Below are 16,989 nucleotides of genomic sequence, written 5' to 3'. Positions count from 1 at the left end.
TCAACCCTTCTGCTCTGCCCAGGGTCAGGCACTCCAAATGCCCATCTGGGTGGGATTGATTGGCACAGGGATCAATCAGCGGCAGCGATGCTCCAGTGGAAGCCCAACTGTGGTGGGATGAGGCAGCAGGATCAGGGCTGGAACCTCAACCCAGCACCCAGCAGTCAAGCTCCCATGTTTACATCCATTTCACATCACCCAGTGCTGGGCTGGAAAGAGGCACTGCCAAGGCAGAGTTGGGGAGCAGGGGGATCCCAGCCTGTCCCACAGAGGGCTCAGCTGCTGGGGCCAGGCAATGCTGCCCAGCGAGCCACAGCCTTCTTTCTCCAACCCAAATATCCTGTGAGAGCACAGCTACGAAAGAGGGATTTAAGAACTACAGTAGCTAAAGTGTTTTCAAAACATACCTAAAGACCACCTACAGAGGCAGGAGGCACTGGGCACAGGGGTGAAACCATCCTGCCCCATGGCCCAGATCCCCCCTCCACAGAGGGCCTGCAGTAAGAAGCGTGTGAAGCAGGATTCATCCAGGGCTGGCCCTGAAACCCATCATGCTTCAACAAATCCAGTATCCTGCTTTTTATGGCTTTTTAACAACAAAACTCCCCAAAACACAGGCATACAACCCCCCCCAACTCCCACCCCCCCCAGCAGAATACAGAGCTAAAGCACAGCTTAGAGCTAAGGCTGGTGCAGGTTCAGCTTAAGGCACGGATTAGTACATTCATGTTACTGTTAAAAAGCCCCGGTATAAAAAGCCCCCCTGCCCCGACACGAGGATACTGCGTGCATAGCCCTGTCACCTTTGTTGAACACAGATGGAAAGAAAATTCAGAGCCTGGTTAAAATGAACACCTGGTTTAAACACTTCTCACAGCTGCCCAGGCCAGCGGAGCACTGCCCCAGCCACGGCGCCAGGGCAGCAGCGCTTCCCCGACACTCCGGATTGACACCGGTCCCTCACATGTGGCTCTCCTCCTCTTTGACTCCATCCTCTGTGCTCTTCTGAGGTGAGGGAGCTGAGGAGGCCACGTCGTTGTTTGCCTCTTTCTGCTTCTCTGCCTCGTCCACGTTGGTCTCCTCCTCCTTCCCTTCCTTCTTCGCCTTCTCCTCTGCCTTCTGCTCCTTTGCCACCAGGCGGTAGTTGATGCCCATCCCGATGAAGAGGTAGATCCCAGAGATGATGAGGATGACCCCACAGGCCCAGTATGTGTACTTGTAGTCACCATACATGTCATTGAGCTTCCCTGAGGGACAGAGAGGGGACAACTTAGCAAAACACTCCCAGAACCGCTCCAGGTTGTAGAGATATTCAAGTGCAGCCCAAGCCCATCACCCTCAGCTTCAGGCTTATATTCCTCCAACCCCTGCTCCCCAACCCTGTGCCAAGGGCTCAGCCCCCACTTCTTCAGCCATCCTCAGATGCTAGGGTGGCCTCAAGGTCAACACTTGTCCCCCTTGCCCCAGTGCTAAAGGCCACCCATGGCTCAGAAGGACCCACAACAGCTCAGCAGGGCAGAGCTCCCGAGGCACAGCACAGCCTACCTAGCAGAGGTGGTCCCAGAAGCACAGGGCAGCACTCCACGATGGTCACGAGGCCGACAGCACTGGAGAACCGCTGCGCTCCCACCAGGTCCATCAGGGTCTCAAACAGGACTGAGCTCAGCCAGCCAAAGGCAAAGCCAAAGAAGCCAGCATAGATGCAGAAGCCAGCGTAGGTGGTGGACATGGGGGCCAGGAGGTGGCACACCCCGTTGTAAATCACAGAGATGGCAAAGAAATACTGGACTCTGGGTCTGATCCACTTGGTGTTTGCCACCAGTCCCATGGAAGGTCTGGCCACCATGTCTACAAAGGCCAGGATGGAGAGTAGAAAGGCTGCAGACTCATTAGCAATCTTCTTGCTCTTTGCATAATTGCTGAGGAAGACCAAAGGGGTGAACAGCCCAAAGAACATGATCACATTGCCTGACAGGTAGAGCAGGAAGCCCCTGTGCGTGAACAGGGACAGGTCCAAGAACTTGTTGATTGTCTGGAACAATGTGCTCTTCTCTTTCTTGGCCTTCCCACCAATGAGGTCTGCGCTGGTGTCACCATCATCCTTTTTCACCACCTTCCCAGCTTCCTGCAGCACTTCCTTATTGGTCTCTTTCTTCAGCTGATCTGGCTTGGGGCCAATGGGCCGCATCAGGGACCCAGCAACACAGCAGTTCAGCAAGAGACCACCGAGGATGAGGAAGCTGCCACGCCAGCCAAATATGCCAAAGAAGACCTGGTTGATAGGTGCCAGGGTGGAGAGGAAGACAGGGCTGCCCGCCATGGCCAGCCCATTGGCCAGGGGACGCTTCTTGAAGAAGTATTTGCCAATCATGGTTAAGGCTGGGTTCAAGTTAAAAGCGAGTCCAAGACCTGGAAGAGGAGAGACAAGGGATCAGAGCTTGACCATGCCCCACGAGCCAGCAGCACCAGGAGAAAGGCTGGTGGCACCAGCAGGGCTGCCCAGATCCACTTCGGCTGTAGGAACTTCCCAACTGTACAAGCAGCAGGGCAGCAGCAAAGCCATGCACAGGGATTTGGGAACTGGAAAGGAAGAACCACTCCAGCTCATGGCAAAGCTCTGTCAACTGGCAGGGCACAGCTCTAACCAGGGAGGCACAATGGACCCTCTCTACTCTTAGCACCAGTCCCACGTACTGGTCTCCCCATTCCGTGTCACTGGGACCATCTCTTACAGGGATGCTCAACAGGAATGGGGATTGATGCAAACTCATCATGGACTTTCCCTTTTAACTTCTGGGTTTAAGCTGCTCCTTACCTCCAGCACTGCCCCATCACTTACCCCCCACGACCCCCACACAGAAGTAGAGCTCCTCCACTGTGTTGCAGAAGGAGGCTGCGATCAGGCCGCAGCCGGAGAGGCAACCACCCACGATCATGATGGGCCTGCTGCCATACTTGTTCACCAGGATGCTGCTGATGGGACCTGGGGAGCAGAGGGAGACGCACCAAGATGAGTTGTCTTTGCATGAGAAGACAGATGTAACTGGAGGTTCACTGCCACAGGCTGCTGGCTTTCACACAGTGACACTTCACCCAGCAAGGAAACTGGGGCAAGGGAAAAGAATGAGATTTGAGGGCAGCTGGAGATAAGAGTTACTTGGTTAGAGTGTGGAAGGCTGGGAATTCTGAGTAACCTGCCTCCTCTGGGATAAATCGGGAGCTGCCCAAGCACCAGCTGCCCCCAGGGACAGGCTTTTGAGACAGGGTGAAGCCAGCTGCCTCCAGCCACCCAACCAACACAGGCTGGGGTCTCAGCAGCCAAATAAGCACAGAGCAACTGCCCACCTCCAGCAAGACATTTCTGATCAGGATCAGACAGAGCTGAGAAGAAACAGCTTCAATGGGTGCAGGTGGAGCTCCCTGAGAGCTTGTGGAAAAGCAGCACTCACCGTGCCACCCAGGAGAAGGGGTGCTTGTTCTCACTGCTACCCCTGCAGCAGGAAGAGCCCAAGTGCTCTGCACACCCACCTTTCAAGTGCTTCATTATCAGGAGCTTTAATCCAGAGCAAACAATGATTAGATAGCATGGAGCATGCTCTACAGACACTAAAATGGATTTAAATAAACTGAATGAACATCCATTGAATATTAACAGACCCAGCTTGGCTATTAACAGATAGAGAGGTTGTCAACATGTTGTTCATGGGTCCTCAGACTCTACTTGACCTTTTTGCCCAGTTTAAACAAAGCCTGGAGGAGGTTACATCTGCAGCAGGAGCTGCCCTAGCCCTGCAGCATCCCACTCCCCCACAGCCAGTGGTGCCCAGGTGCCAGTTAGAGCAGCCCACACCAGTAGCACCGATCTGGTGCCACCACCAGTGGGGGAAGAGGCCATGACCAGAGTTCCAGGCGAGGCAGCAGCAGGTCCCTGGGCTGTCACATCACCCCAGGCCCCACACACTGTCCAGCAGAATGCTCAGCACTTTCCAAAACCTGCACCTTGAACTCAGCAAAGGTGCTGCCCCTGGCACAGAGTCTAAAGGCAGTAGCAGACTCTCCTCCAGGAAACCCAGGGTCAAGCAGCAAGCTCCAAGGGCAGCCTTTGAGAAACAAAGGGGCTGGGCAGCACTGGGCACCCTGGGGGCAATCCCCTCCTCTTAATTAAAAGAAACCAAAGTAAGAATTCACACTCACTCCTACCTCACCGACTTGCACAAAGCATTTCTGAGCAGTGGCAGCTGACCTACTGTCATTATTCCTGCTGTGAAAAATATGCCAGAGTCCTCCCTGATCTTCCAATGGAGCTGAGAAAGGGACTCCTGAGATCACTGCAGCCACAGAGCCTGGTGATGACTGCACAGGGCAGCTGTGCAGAGCTGCAGGATATGCTGCTCCACCACCCCCAGCCATGCCCAGGAGAGGAACTGCCAGATACCACCAACCAGGACATGAGCTACTTTTTCAGCCTCCAGGCAAGCATGTAGTTCCCACAGGAAGGTGCCAAGGGAAATGGGGAGAACAGGATCCACACTGTGCCTCTTTCAGTACAATTCAGACCCTGCAGAGAGGGTCTGGGCTCAGGCTGCAAGAGTCCTGCAGCGAGTGAGTGGGGCAGCAGCATGTTCCCATGCTCCAGCAGCCAGGGATGCACCTGGGCAGGTCCAGGGTATCTTCAGCATCCCCTCCACCAGCAAACAGGCAAGTTGGTTCAAGATGAGTGAGCTGCTGGGATTTAATGACAACCATTCCAGGGGAGTGGGAGAGTCAGTGCCATTGTGGAGGCAGGGGGACAGGGGCACAACCCCAGAACTAGAGGAGAGAGCTGGGAGCTGTGCCCCAGCTGCTGGGCAGGCTCCAGGCAGTGCCACCCAGAGGGAGCATCTCTGAGCCATTAGGAGGAGGGGTGGCCCAGATTACGCCTCATTAAGGCCGAGTTTGCAAGCTCGTTATTCCCTGGGAGCAGGGAGCGCGCAGGGCGCTCGGCTGGCTGCGCCCGGACAAAGCCCAGCCTGTTCCCAGCCTGTTCCCGCAGGAAAGGCTCCGCGCTCACCGCACGCTGACGTCAGCTCCTTCGGATGCGCCAAGGCAGCACGGCCGCGGGCAGCTGGCCAGCGGGGACGGCACCGGCACCGGCCCCGGCCGGCCTCTGAAGTGGACACAGCAGCCGGCTCCCGGTAAGAGCTTCTTCCGGCGCAGAGCCGAGACACTGGGGCTGGCGAGAAGGCTGGGAGTGCCGAGCCTGCTCCTCACCAGCTCCAGACAAGCACAAAGCACACTGCCTGAGGATTAAAAGGTTCCAAGGAGCATTTTCTGGAAGATGGGGGAGGGAAGCTGCTTCAGCTGAAGCAGTTTTCCTTTATTCTGCTCATGTCCCTATACTTCCAGCACACATTGGCACCCTCGAGCAGCACAAGCTGCCTACAGAACTGCTGGGCACCAGCAAGGAAGAGGCAGTGCCAGGTTTCAGTGCACAGACGAGCCACAGAAGCTCACCAGAAACAAATCCATAGAAACAGCCACTGCTTGCTGAGTTTAAAAAAAAAAAAAAAGAAAATAGAAGATGACTTATCCAGAAGACCCTGCAAGCAGGGCTCCTACGCATGGCACAGCAGCTCCTGGCCTTCAGGCAGGCACTAGGAGCAGCACTCTGTAACAAGGACAAGGGCAGAATTACACAAGTTGTAATTCCCCGGAAAGATTTTTTTTTTCTTTCCAGTTCTGCAGAGGACAGATTAACCTGGTTTCTGAATCCTGGGCATTAAACCGAACTTTTTGAGCAACCTCCTTCAAACAAACTCACAAAGAGAAGCTTTGCTCTCATGTTAAGGAGAGACTCCCAACTTTGAACCAAGTTTTGGTTGCTGTCACTACGGCAAGGTGCAGATCTTCAGCCCCAGCAGAGCCACAACCCACACTGAAGTACCAGCACAGGCACTGCTGCCTGCAGCCCACTTACCTCCTGCATACATAACAGCCAGCATGATGGAGGAAATCCATGAGACTTTGCTGCTGGATGCATTGAAGATGACCTCAATCTCTTTGAAGAATACAGTGATGGATTTGGGGAAGGCATAGGAAAACCCAATGGAGATGAAGGCTCCGATGACCACAGCCCATCCCCATCCTCCTTCAGGAGGAGTGTATCCCACTGGGCCTCCGATGGCCGGTGGCATCTTGAACCAAGCTGGTGATGGCTCAGTGGGGGTTCAAAGACCTGCAAAGGACAAAGAATTGCTTCAGCTGAAAGCACACAGCTGTACCCCCACTCCCTGGCATGCAGTGGCATGGCTTGAGTCCTGCTTGCAAGGTTGGCACAGCATCAGCACCCCAGACCACCCTTGAGAGAGCTGATCCAAGTGATGAGTGCCCAAGGCTCACCAGCACCCTGGCCTCATAAGGCCAAAGCACACACTCAGGTTACTGCTGGCCTTTGAGAGTCTTGCCCATCAGAAATTTAAGCAGCAAATGTAAGACATGACATCCTGCCCCAGGCTGAAAAGGGCAGACAGTGTCCCTGCCCCTGCCAGCCACAGCGAGGGCACAGCTACCAGTACTGGGGTTGGACCTGCAGAGGGCTGAGCAGGGCAGCAGCTGGGCTGGTCAGGGCTCACCAGCCTGGGGCACAGCCCCTGCACCTTCTCCAGGAGGTGATCCCAGCACTGCCTTGGCACATGGAGAAACGCCTGGGAGCCCCAGGCCATCCACAACACGAACAGTACACCCAGGCTATGAAATGCAGACCCCAGAGGAATTCAGTCCAGACCCAGGAGCCAGGACACCTCCACTCCATCCAGGAAAGAGCAGACATATGTCCCTGCACTGCCTGCCAGCCTGGCAGGCCCAGAAGGTCAGAGGCCATGGCTAAACTTAGCCTGGGCAGCCACCAGGGAAGGCTCCCACCCTGTCTGGAAAGGGGAAGGGGGTCTTGTCTGGAGCAGCCCAGCAGAACCCAGCTCCCTGGCTTGGCCAGCCAGGTATCCCCAGATCCAGCTGCAGCCAAACTCTCCTCCCCTGTTGAAAAGTCTACAGCCGGTTTCACAAAAGCACCCAAGTGTAAAAACAATTCACTTTCAAAGTTCAAACCCAGCAGGGATTAGAAACAAAATGAATGGGGAAATGTCATCCAAGCTTGCTGAGGTGTGGAATCCTCTTGGAGAGGCCAACAGGGGAGACAAGCACCTCCTGCATGCCTGTGCTGCAGCTGCCACACAGCTGGATCCCACCCACAGCTGTGGTTACCCAAACAAGGCTGAGAAGGAAGCAGAAGCTGTCCCAGGAAGAAACTGCAACCAGAACAGCTGCTCAGAGACCTGGGCTACAGCATGCAAAGCGCCAGGGCTCCAGCACACCCTGCTGAGTTAAGACATTTTCTGACACCCCATGACCTCTCACCAGAGACCCCCTGCATCCATACTAAACACCATCAGGAGGGCCCATGGGACTCCTTCACTTGAAGTCAGTCCTCTGCTCCACTGCTCACATTTCCACTCGAGCAGGAGCTTTCTCCAGAGCTCCCTTGGGTCACACCAGCTGTAGCAACAACTTCACAGCCCCGTGCCAGCTGAGAGGTGCAACCTCCTATTTATAGCACCATCCATTCCATCTCCGGGTGATTACCATCTCCTCCACAGCTGCTGACATGCCAGCATCTACCTGGCACGTCCCCTCGTGCCCTCAGCACACCACGCAGTGCCATGGGCACTGTCTTCTTTTTGCTTGGTCCACGTTGCTTCAGTGTCCATCCAAGGCCAGGATCCTGACGTCCCAACCGAAGGGCAGCCCCAAGACATGGGGATCCCCCACTCCCACCTGGCACCAGAGCCACAGCCAAAGTTACCTGATATGGCACCAGGTTTGCAGAGCCACCTGACACCCAGACAGGCTCAGGTGCTGCCTCAGACCCACCTGGGACAAGAGGACACGAAACACAGGAGACTGGGCTCTGGAAGCTGCTCAGGCTGGCTCAGCCCGGCACAGACACTGCTCTCCTCCCTGGCAGGGTATTTTCTGCACCCCAGCCAGTGCCACACATGACCATCACGAGCAGATCTCAGCCACCCTGCACTCCAACAAAGGAATCATTGACAAGACGCTGCCCCAAGCACGTCCACAGCTGAACTATGCCCAGGAGCCAGCAGAGCTGAATCCCTCACTCAGACCCCCAGGGACCATAGCCACACACACCAGCCCACTGGACAGAGCTCCCCATGGCAAGGTCTGGCTGCAGGCAGCCCCCACAGCACAGCCCAGAGCCAGCACAGACCCATGGGCACCAGCCTGGATGCATTCCTGTGCTTTACTCTAGCAGAGGGCTTGGACAACATCTTCACAAATCTCTTCCAACCCCACCATTCTGTGAAGGTGCCAAGCTTTGCAGAGGCTCTCACCATGAACCTCTGGTCTCTCAGCACAGGGAACAGCTCACCCATCTTTCGGAACAGCCACTGTGAACCAGGGTTTTGCTTCACACCTCCTCACAGAAGCTGCACAGTGGAGTTCTCAGCCATCTCTTGCTTTGAGTCACACAGAACTTGCAGAGCACTCAAACTTTAAAGCATCACCTCACAACATTGATGTGTGATTTGTAACAGGTGAGGCAACCTGGTGCTGGCAAGAAAAGCTACCAAAAGGAATAACCCACTTGGTAGCACTAATTAAGACTACTGGCAATAAAAGCTATCCAAAGCAAGAGCTGGAGGGTGCTGAGGAGGTGTTGGGGATTTTTTTTTCCTTTTGCTCCTTAGACACACACAGAGGTTTAATTCTTCCACCGCTGCCAAGGAGCTTGACTGCACCAAAATTACTGTGGCTTAATTCATCTGTCTGTTCTCTCCCTGCAAGAAGCATTCTTCCTCCTGTGGGTGTTCAGGTGGCACCTCTCCTCTGTAAAGTAAAAGCCTTCTGTGGGGTTAGACATGACCTCTCTTGCACTGCTGAGTGGAAAAACCTTGAACTGAACAAGGTTTGAGACCGTGAAGCAAGATTCCCAAAGCCTGACGCCAGAGGGTTTACAGGATGAGTTCTGCATGCCACAACATTTTTCCCTGACTCATAGAAAATCCTGATTAAGAAAGGCCACTTTTAGAAAGCTCTTCCCCCAACCACATTAAGGCTTCTTGCTGATTTCTTCCTTGCCCCTGCGCAGTAGCTTCAAATGAGAGAGGGGAAAAAAAAAAGGCAGATGTAAGGCAGCCAGTTCCATTAGAAAGCCTCCCTCCCCTTTGCAAAGAGCAAAACAAAAAAAAAAACCTACCCAGAACATAGTTATGACATTTGCAGCTGTTTTGGAAGAGCTGCAACGTGTAAGACGTGTTCAGAAATCAAATTCACAGCTGCCAGGCAGCCAGCTACAGTTTGCCCTATTAGGAAATAAAATAACCATATTTGCAGTAATTAAGACTGATGAGACCAAGTAATGACTGCAAGTATCACATCTGCTCCCCGTAAACGTCCTGACTAATCCACAGGAATGGGTAGCCTACAGCAACCCTGCTCTGCACCACACTGGTGAGAGCAGGAGCTGAGGCTTCACAGGCAACCAAGACTATCACCTCAAAGCAGGTCCCACCAAGACTAAAACCCTTCCATCTCTCCAGTCCTACACAAGCACTGATATCCCTTCTCCAGAGGAGCCTGGAACAGGAAGATTTCAAGACTTTTGAGTTACATAATGCAGCAAATTGGTGTGCTTTTGAGAGCCCCAGGCTGGCAGGGCTCCCGAGCAGAAAGACAGAGACTCACATTTATACAGCCCTGTAAATGCCACAAAGTATTTCTGGGGCAAGCCCTTTATGAAAGCACCCTCGCTCCTTTTTGGGGTCAGAGGAAGAGGGAAGGCCTTTGCCCACGCAGGGGCTGTGCCCAGGCACCATGGAGCTCTTGCACACAGCTGCAGCTCAAGGCTTTCCTGTTCCATGCACTCACCTGGCATTTGCTGCCCTGCCAGCTTGCACAGCTCTTTCCATGGAGTAAGGCACTCAGAGCAGTGGCAGAACTGAGGTTGGAGGAGGGCAGGCAGCAGAACCCACCATCCATGAGGGTTGGCAGAACTGCCCAGTGCCCCTGGGCACCTCAGCACGCTCCTCAGTAGGTGTAAGGTCCTTGACAGCTGGTCTCAGCACTGCTGCAAGCAGGCTGTGTCTGCTCCCAGCCACCTGCTCCAAAGAGGGATGTGACAAGCCTGCAGTGTATCTCAGTGGCAGCAAGGACCCCCAAGGATGTCCCTACCTTATTATGATGGTCGTTTGGGCTCCTCTTGCCTTTGTCAGCTGGATTCAACTTTTGGTCACTGAAAACCAACTCCAAAACACCCAGGATGGGCGCAAAGCTGCCCCCTGCCTGCTCCCCAAGGGCCTTCCACCTCAAGTCCCTGGAAAAGGGACATGGGAGGGAGATGCAGCTTCTAGGAGCCTGGTGAGCACTGGTTCCCACCAGCTCCATCCCAAAGCATTGTCCAGACAAGTGCCTGAAACATCTACTCCAGCCCAGCCTCAGCTCACAGCAGCAGGTTCTTTCAGGGCTCAGTGTGCAGTGGGATAGCACAAGGCCATGGGACATTTATCCATGCGGGCACCCAACAGCCCTCAAACATCTCCTCTGGTCCCTGGAACTACACCGAGATCCTGTACACACTGCTGGGGAACTGGAGGCGCTGGCAACTGCGTGCTGTTTATGGCCAATAACGCTTCCTCGCTTCAAATTTGGCCCTTTTCTGGCCAGAAACAAGATAAATAGAGATTGTTCTGAGCTAATGAGACACCACTTTCACCAGTTTTAAGCGGGTTTAGAGCATTAAGCAGGCAGCAAGGGTTTAACCTGTCGGCACATGGCCTACGTGCCTGCCCCGCGCCCAGCACCAAGACAATGCCCGATTGAGGCCCCGCTCAGCTCGTGGGGTGAGGCCAGGTCAGCAGCACAGGCAGGGCTTGCTCAGGGCCCACAGAGGCAAGCTCCAGGTTTTTGTCAGCACCGTCTCAGCTCGCTCAGCGCCTTCCCCCCGGGCTGGCCAGCGCACCCTCAGACGTGCCCCGGTCTGCCAGCCCGGGGAGCGAAGCTGGGCACGCAGACAGGCAGACGCCATGGGGCATGGCAGCATCACCAGCTGCTCTCCTCTCCCTCCCACTGCCACCAGCAAGCCCCAGCCTGCAGAGGCACAGAGCAGCCCACTCACCCCACCGGTGGCCAGTGCTGCTGGTCAGAGTCAGAGCCCTTCCCTGGACGCTCGGCACTGGGCTCCACAGCAAACAGAGCCCTCAGCCAGCCGAGGACAGTCACGGCGCACAGGTGGAAGGCTGCAGCTACCTGGAAGTGGAATATTGGGATGGTTTGGCAGGAGCTTTGAGAGGCAACAACCAATGATGGGAAGCTGTTCCTGCCTATCACATACCAGATAAGCTCCCACCCTGGGCTGCCCCGCCAAGTTTTAGCACCAGCAATGCTCAACCTCAGCAAGGACCAAGCATCTTACTGGCACAAGAATGTCTAAAGTCAAGCTTCAGCTATCAATAAGACCAATAAGCCCAGCTTATTTCTATAGCAGAGCCTGACTGGGGCCTTAGCTCCCCAGCTCTGACCCAAAACCCTGCAGGCAGACCTGGAGGGGTTTGCAAGTAAACTACACGAACATGATGTGGAGCAGGTCTCATGGGCATTCTCTGGGCTCACATCACCTTCGGCCACAGGCACAGAACTCAGAGCCCTCTAAATAGCCCCATGAGGATGTTTCATCCCTAGGCTGCAGGACTGGCAGGTGCCCACACTGTCCTCATGACCATGTCATTGCTAGCACTTCACTGGGGAGCTGCAGGGCTGCAGAAAGGCTCAGCCTTGCTGGGAAGTTCCACACATGGGTTTGAAGGGACCTACCCAAAAGGCACAAGATTAAAAATTGAAGCCTCACAGTACACGGTGCCTGCCTGGGGACAGAGCAAAGGCACTGCTGGAGATCATAGAATCAGTCAGGGTTGGAAGGGACCACAAGGATCATCTAGTTCCAACCCCCCTGCCATGGGCAAGGACACCTCACACTAGAGCCCCAGACTCTGCTCACACTCCTATCCCTAGGGGAAGGGAGCTGCAGCAGCCCCAACCAAGCTTCCTGTCTCAGAGGGGGACAGGGGACTCCCAGCCCCTGTGCAGGGTTTCAGTCCCACCCTGAGGACAAACTGTGCCCTACCAGGGCACAGAGTCGGTCCTCCCTGCACCAGCAGTGCTCGGGAATGCTCCCAGGACATCTTGTACCCACCAGGAAATCCTCAGAATGAGAAAAATGTGGTACCAAATAGCACCAGCATTCTTTCATCAGATACCCGCCGGCCAGTGCCGGGGCACTCAGGGTTTGGCAGCAGGGCAGGCAGTGCCAGGCCACAGAACCCCAGAAAGACACAGCCACTATGCTCACACCACCACTCCCTGCCCCTAGCAGGAGTCTGAACAGTCTTTGCTCCTAGCTGCCACCATGTCATCGCTTCCTTCAAGCCTCAAGGCAGTCCAGAGCTGGAGGTGGGGGACCTTCACCCAGCAGCACGCAGGTGACCTCTGCTTCCGAAGTTAATCACAGCCCCACACGAATTTTCTTTGGCTGAAGCACAACTCCACTGCAGCAGCTTTAAGGGAACATTTGGAAGTGAGTCACAGACATCACCATGAAAGGCTCCCACTTTCTTCACATGGCTGCTATAGGCTGATTGCAGAGAAAAATAGGAAAAGCCATAAAAGTGCAACAATGAGATGAACACTCTTGTGCTTAATGAGATGCAGCTCACCTCCCTGAGCCTACGTGCAGCTTCCAAACTCCTCATAAAGGACACATAAAATTACAGCACTGGATATTTTCCACCTTAGCTGCCAGATAAGCAGAGCCAATTGTGTGGGGCTGGAGCCAGCAGAAAGCACTCACAACCATTTACACCTTTCCAGGAACCACCCTGGAAGCTTCACACCTTTACAACAGGGCACAGGCATCCCATGACTTCAGGGTTCCTTGGGGACACAGGGAAGTTTGAGAATGCTACAGCAAAACACTTTTAATTAAGAGATTCACACACACACCCCCGCGATTAACTTAAGGCTGATAAAGTCACTTCTCACAAAGCCACTTAACAGGAGCTCAGGGGGCACCTCTACAACCCCCACTCCCAGCACACAGCAGCTACTCCGTGCTCTGGCCCATTTCTTAGCCCTGCTCCTTTCCTTCTAGGCAAAGCCAAGAACATCTCAGAGCAAAGCCACCCAAGAGAATCAGCCAGCACTAAATTACCTTGCTTTGCATGAAAATGGGATGCCTGGGCACCACAAAAAGGCTTAAGGCTCCCAGAAAAGCACAAAACCAGTATAAGTAGATTTCAGATTTCTTGTGATACAATTTTAAAAGACTTTTTTTCCTCACAAGAAAACTTAAAGCCCAAGACTATCCGGTAACCAGCGATGGTGCAGTAACAGCAGTGGTGAATCAGGAACCCTTGGTGCAAGGCACCGACTGCACAAGGTAGGTGGGAGCCCAGAAAAAGGGGCTGTGCAGAAATTTGCTGTCGCAGGGAAGGACTCAAATCCCACTTCTCCCATTCCAGATACAAGTTATTGACAACCTCCGCCTCATCCCCTTTTCTCAGATCAATTTCCAAACGCAGCTCCACACCCTTTTCCTGCGGGACCCTGGCCCGAGCCAGGGCACCCGTGCCAGGAGAAACACCACCAGGTTTGCTGGGGGCCACTGACCTCCAGAGAGGCCCCAGTTGCCATCCGCCCTGCTCACCTCCACGACCATCCCACCGTGGGGCTCGCCAATGCCTCCAGAGGCCACCAGGCTCCGCACAGAGCGGCCCTAGAATCCCAGGCCAGGGCTAGCTTCTGCTGCACCCAGAGGCAAAGGAGTTTAGGAGCTGCCACCTCCTTCCAGAGCTTTTCAACAGCCTCTCGCTGCCCAGGTCGAGCTCTGGCAGCCCCAGCTTCCCGCTGATGGGGACATGAGCAAGTGCATCCTCCCGGCCAAAGCACAAAGAGCCATGGAAAGAAGTCCTGGAGCTGTAGCCGGGTGTTGCGGGCTCCTCCCCGCCAGCACCGACCCCCCAGGGAGACACGGCGCTGGGAGAGTGACTTCGAGCGGCCGAGGGCCGTTGCGCAGACAGTAGGAAGAGGCCTCTCGGCGTCGTCCCCAACAGCCGCACAAGCTTCTGGCCGCGCTCCGCACGAACCTGCCCAAAGGGAGAAGGGACGAGCCCCCAACCTGCCCCCCTACGGAAGACAGGTTGCTCCCAGGAGTCCTGGTTCCAGGAGACCTCAGCTGGAGCAGCCTCTACTTATCGGGCACCAGGCAGGCCGGTAACCGCCTCTGCCCCGCCGCTATCGCCAGCGCAAGACGAGCGGCCCCGCAAACAAGCCAGGGAGGCACCGGTGCGGAGCGACCAAGAGCTGAGGGGCTTGGGCCCCGCCGGTCCCCGCACCGGGCCCCGCACCAGGACGAGCAGCTGAGAAGGCAGGAGGCAAACTCCGGAACAGGGCACCCCCGGGGCCCTGAAGTCACCTGAGGGCACTGGCCCCTGCCCGGGGGTCACTGGGACAAGGGCGCACAACGGGCGGCTCGGCCCACGCGGGACCGGCCACAGGGCGCTGCTACCGGCGGCCCAGGCGGGGAAAGGCGGTGTGAGGGGCGGCTCGCTACCAGGCAGGGCAAGCGTGGGACCCTCACCCACGCGGCTGGGCCAAAACGGGAACGAAACACGCACCCCATACACACACTTCGTGCACCCCCGGGTCGGGGGCGGCGGAAGGCCCGGAGTGACGGCGGACCTGGCGCGGCGAGACCCGCCGACGGGGAGCTGCTCGGTCCGCCAAGAGCGGCTGCGCCCACGTGCGACCGGCCACTAGTTGCAGCCCCATAATGCCCAGGACCCTCCCGCCTTCCATACGGGGCGCAACGGCTCCAGTCTGCGCGGAGCCAGCAGAATGAGCGGAACCCCGGCCCAACCCGACCGGATCCGACCCCGCATCCCGCTCCGTCCCGCCACGTGGAGCCGCCCCGGCGGCGCCGGGCCCTACCTGCGCGTGCTGCCGCCGGCCGAGTGCTACCGCCCCCGCCCCCGCCGCTATAAGGGCGGAGGGGCCGCGGAAGGCTGGGGTGGGGCGGGGCCCAGCAGCGGCCCGCCCCCCCGCGCCACGTGCGTGCCGCCCCGACAGCCCCCGCTGCCCCCCGGGGCCCCCGCGGTCGGCGGCAGAGCCTGGCCGAGCCGTGCGCCCCGGCACGTACCAGCTCGGCGGGGGAAAGGCGGCGGTGGGCGGGAGCTGCGGCCCCGCTCAGTCCCGACCCCGCCGCCGCTCCGGCCCTCACGAGTCCCGCTCCTCGCGGGTCCAGGGGCCCGCGGTTTCGGGGAAGCGGGTTTCTGGCCGGTTCCGCCGGCGGCGGGCGGTCAGCCGCGCCGGATGCTGCTGGGACTTGATGCAGCAGCTGCTCCGGGACTTCCCCCATCTCATTCTGCGGGGGTGTCGCCCGTGGTGGGGACAAGAGCTCCCCCCGTGCCCCGCCCGGCTCCACTGCTCACACCAAAAGGGCCTGCAGCGTCCCGGGGGCTTCTTTCTAGTGGACGCTGCCCAGCGGCTCTGCTCAAAACCATCAGCCCTGTCCCCTGCCCAGGGTGCTTTTTATGGGCACCACAAAGTCCCTCACAGCTGCTAGCTGGGGCTGGCTGCCAGCTCTTCCCCGGTGTGGTAATGCACTGGGGGATGTTCCTGGACCCTTTGCCATCATCCCCAATGAAGCGAGCCCCAGGCAGTGGGTGTGAGGCCTGGGCACGGGCTGGGTGCCACTGGCATTCCCATCACTTTGGGATCTACGGGAGAAAACGGGCCCGGGCTTGGTATGCCCAGCACCGGTGTGTGGGACCTCACTGGCAGCATGGCCCCATCCCAAGCTGAGCTCCTCACCCCCTCAATGCCTGTGGCACCTACACATCTGGCACCCACACATTGAGTGCTCCTTGCTCCCCATGTGCACTGAACGCTGCACAAAGCACCGTGGCCTCCATCGTGTTCCTGAGCTGCTCTCTCCAGCCTAATCACGCTAATTGTCCCCTGGGCCACATGTCTGAGGCTGTAATTCACTTTGGGGCCATGTGGCACAGAGCCCAGGCAGGGCAGGAGGGGAGCAGCAGAGGCACTGCGGTGACACTGCGCAGATGAGACCGCAGGAGCTGCGAGCCCTTTCATGTCAGGAGAAACAGCGGCTGCAGGAGCACGTTGTGGGGGTGCTCGGGGTGTGCTCCGAGCATGTCAGGGCACCCAGCAGGCCAGGTGCACTCATGAAAGGAGAGCAGGGACTACAACAAACTCCTTCACCCACTTCTGAGGCCAGACACCCTAAACCAGAGCGCCAGTGGGTGGGAGGTTTTCTTGATCCGCCTTGTTTCTGCCTGACCTAAGAAGGAGAGGTCTGGCTCTGGTTTGCTTAGGCAACAGGGTGAATAATCATTTAAAAGGGGCAATTTTGTCTCCAAGTGCCAGTTAGCTCTGCCATTCCTTGACATCCCATCTGGGACTGAGTGCTCTGCATGGTCTGGGCTGAGGTAGAGAGTGCTGCAGGGGGATCCCAGCCAGGCCAGGAGCTTCCTTTGAGTTCCTTCAAAGAGACCCAGCATTACTGGCATGAATGAAGCTGTGTGACAGCCTCAGAGCGTGCCCTGGTGCTGCTGCACCATGCTCCAGGCACAGCTGTGTTTAGGGAAATGCAGAGAACAAATACAGAGAGGTGGAGGATGGCAGAGCTCAGGTGAGCCAGGAGCTGCCAGAGCAGCAGTGGGCTAGAAGTGAGGTGAAAAGCCATCAGGCAGCTGCTGCTGTTTCTCCATCTTGTGGAAAGTGAAAAGGAGTCCTTCCTCTTCTGTGCCACTGCCGTTTTTTGTCTCCTTTAAAAGACGGATTTAATATTAATCCCATTAGGAATTTTTTTTTTCTTGTGAGGAAAACAGGATATTGTTTCAGGATATTGGGCAACAAAGC

The 16,989-nt window shown here is 56.4% G+C and overlaps 1 protein-coding gene across 2 annotated transcripts; it reads right to left on the bottom strand.

The window, feature by feature from the left end:
* Nucleotides 1-656: 656 nt before the first annotated feature.
* On the bottom strand, nt 657-15,065 carry SLC16A1 (solute carrier family 16 member 1). 2 transcript variants are annotated; one of them, XM_054395807.1, is made up of 5 exons: nt 15,037-15,065; nt 5,957-6,214; nt 2,840-2,983; nt 1,546-2,409; nt 657-1,247 (listed from the first exon to the last, which is right to left on the bottom strand). In XM_054395807.1, the coding sequence occupies exons 2-5, from the start codon at nt 6,171-6,173 to the stop codon at nt 961-963; spliced, it is 1,512 nt and encodes a 503-aa protein (XP_054251782.1). In that variant the 5' UTR covers nt 6,174-6,214; nt 15,037-15,065; the 3' UTR covers nt 657-960. The 2 variants fall into 2 exon arrangements, with proteins under 2 accessions (XP_054251782.1, XP_054251783.1); XM_054395808.1 differs by lacking the exon at nt 15,037-15,065 and adding an exon at nt 11,171-11,296.
* Between the last annotated feature and the right edge of the window lie 1,924 nt (nt 15,066-16,989).

Source organism: Indicator indicator, chromosome 35 (assembly GCF_027791375.1).
Source record: "Indicator indicator isolate 239-I01 chromosome 35, UM_Iind_1.1, whole genome shotgun sequence".
NCBI classification, from domain to species: domain Eukaryota; kingdom Metazoa; phylum Chordata; class Aves; order Piciformes; family Indicatoridae; genus Indicator; species Indicator indicator.
The sequence above is the reverse complement of the archived record's forward strand: the minus strand, read 5'-3'. Positions and strand labels throughout refer to the sequence as shown.

What these genes read in the sequence shown, in the direction of transcription:
- SLC16A1 (XM_054395807.1), bottom strand. Translation starts at nt 6,173, where the DNA reads ATGCCACCGGCCATCGGAGGCCCAGTGGGATACACTCCTCCTGAAGGA. An exon ending in GGCTGTTATGTATGCAGGAG is followed by an intron (nt 2,984 to 5,956) that starts GTAAGTGGGCTG and finishes TCTGCTCCCCAG; the next exon opens with GTCCCATCAGCAGCATCCTG. An exon ending in TCTGGGACCACCTCTGCTAG is followed by an intron (nt 1,248 to 1,545) that starts GTAGGCTGTGCT and finishes TCTGTCCCTCAG; the next exon opens with GGAAGCTCAATGACATGTAT.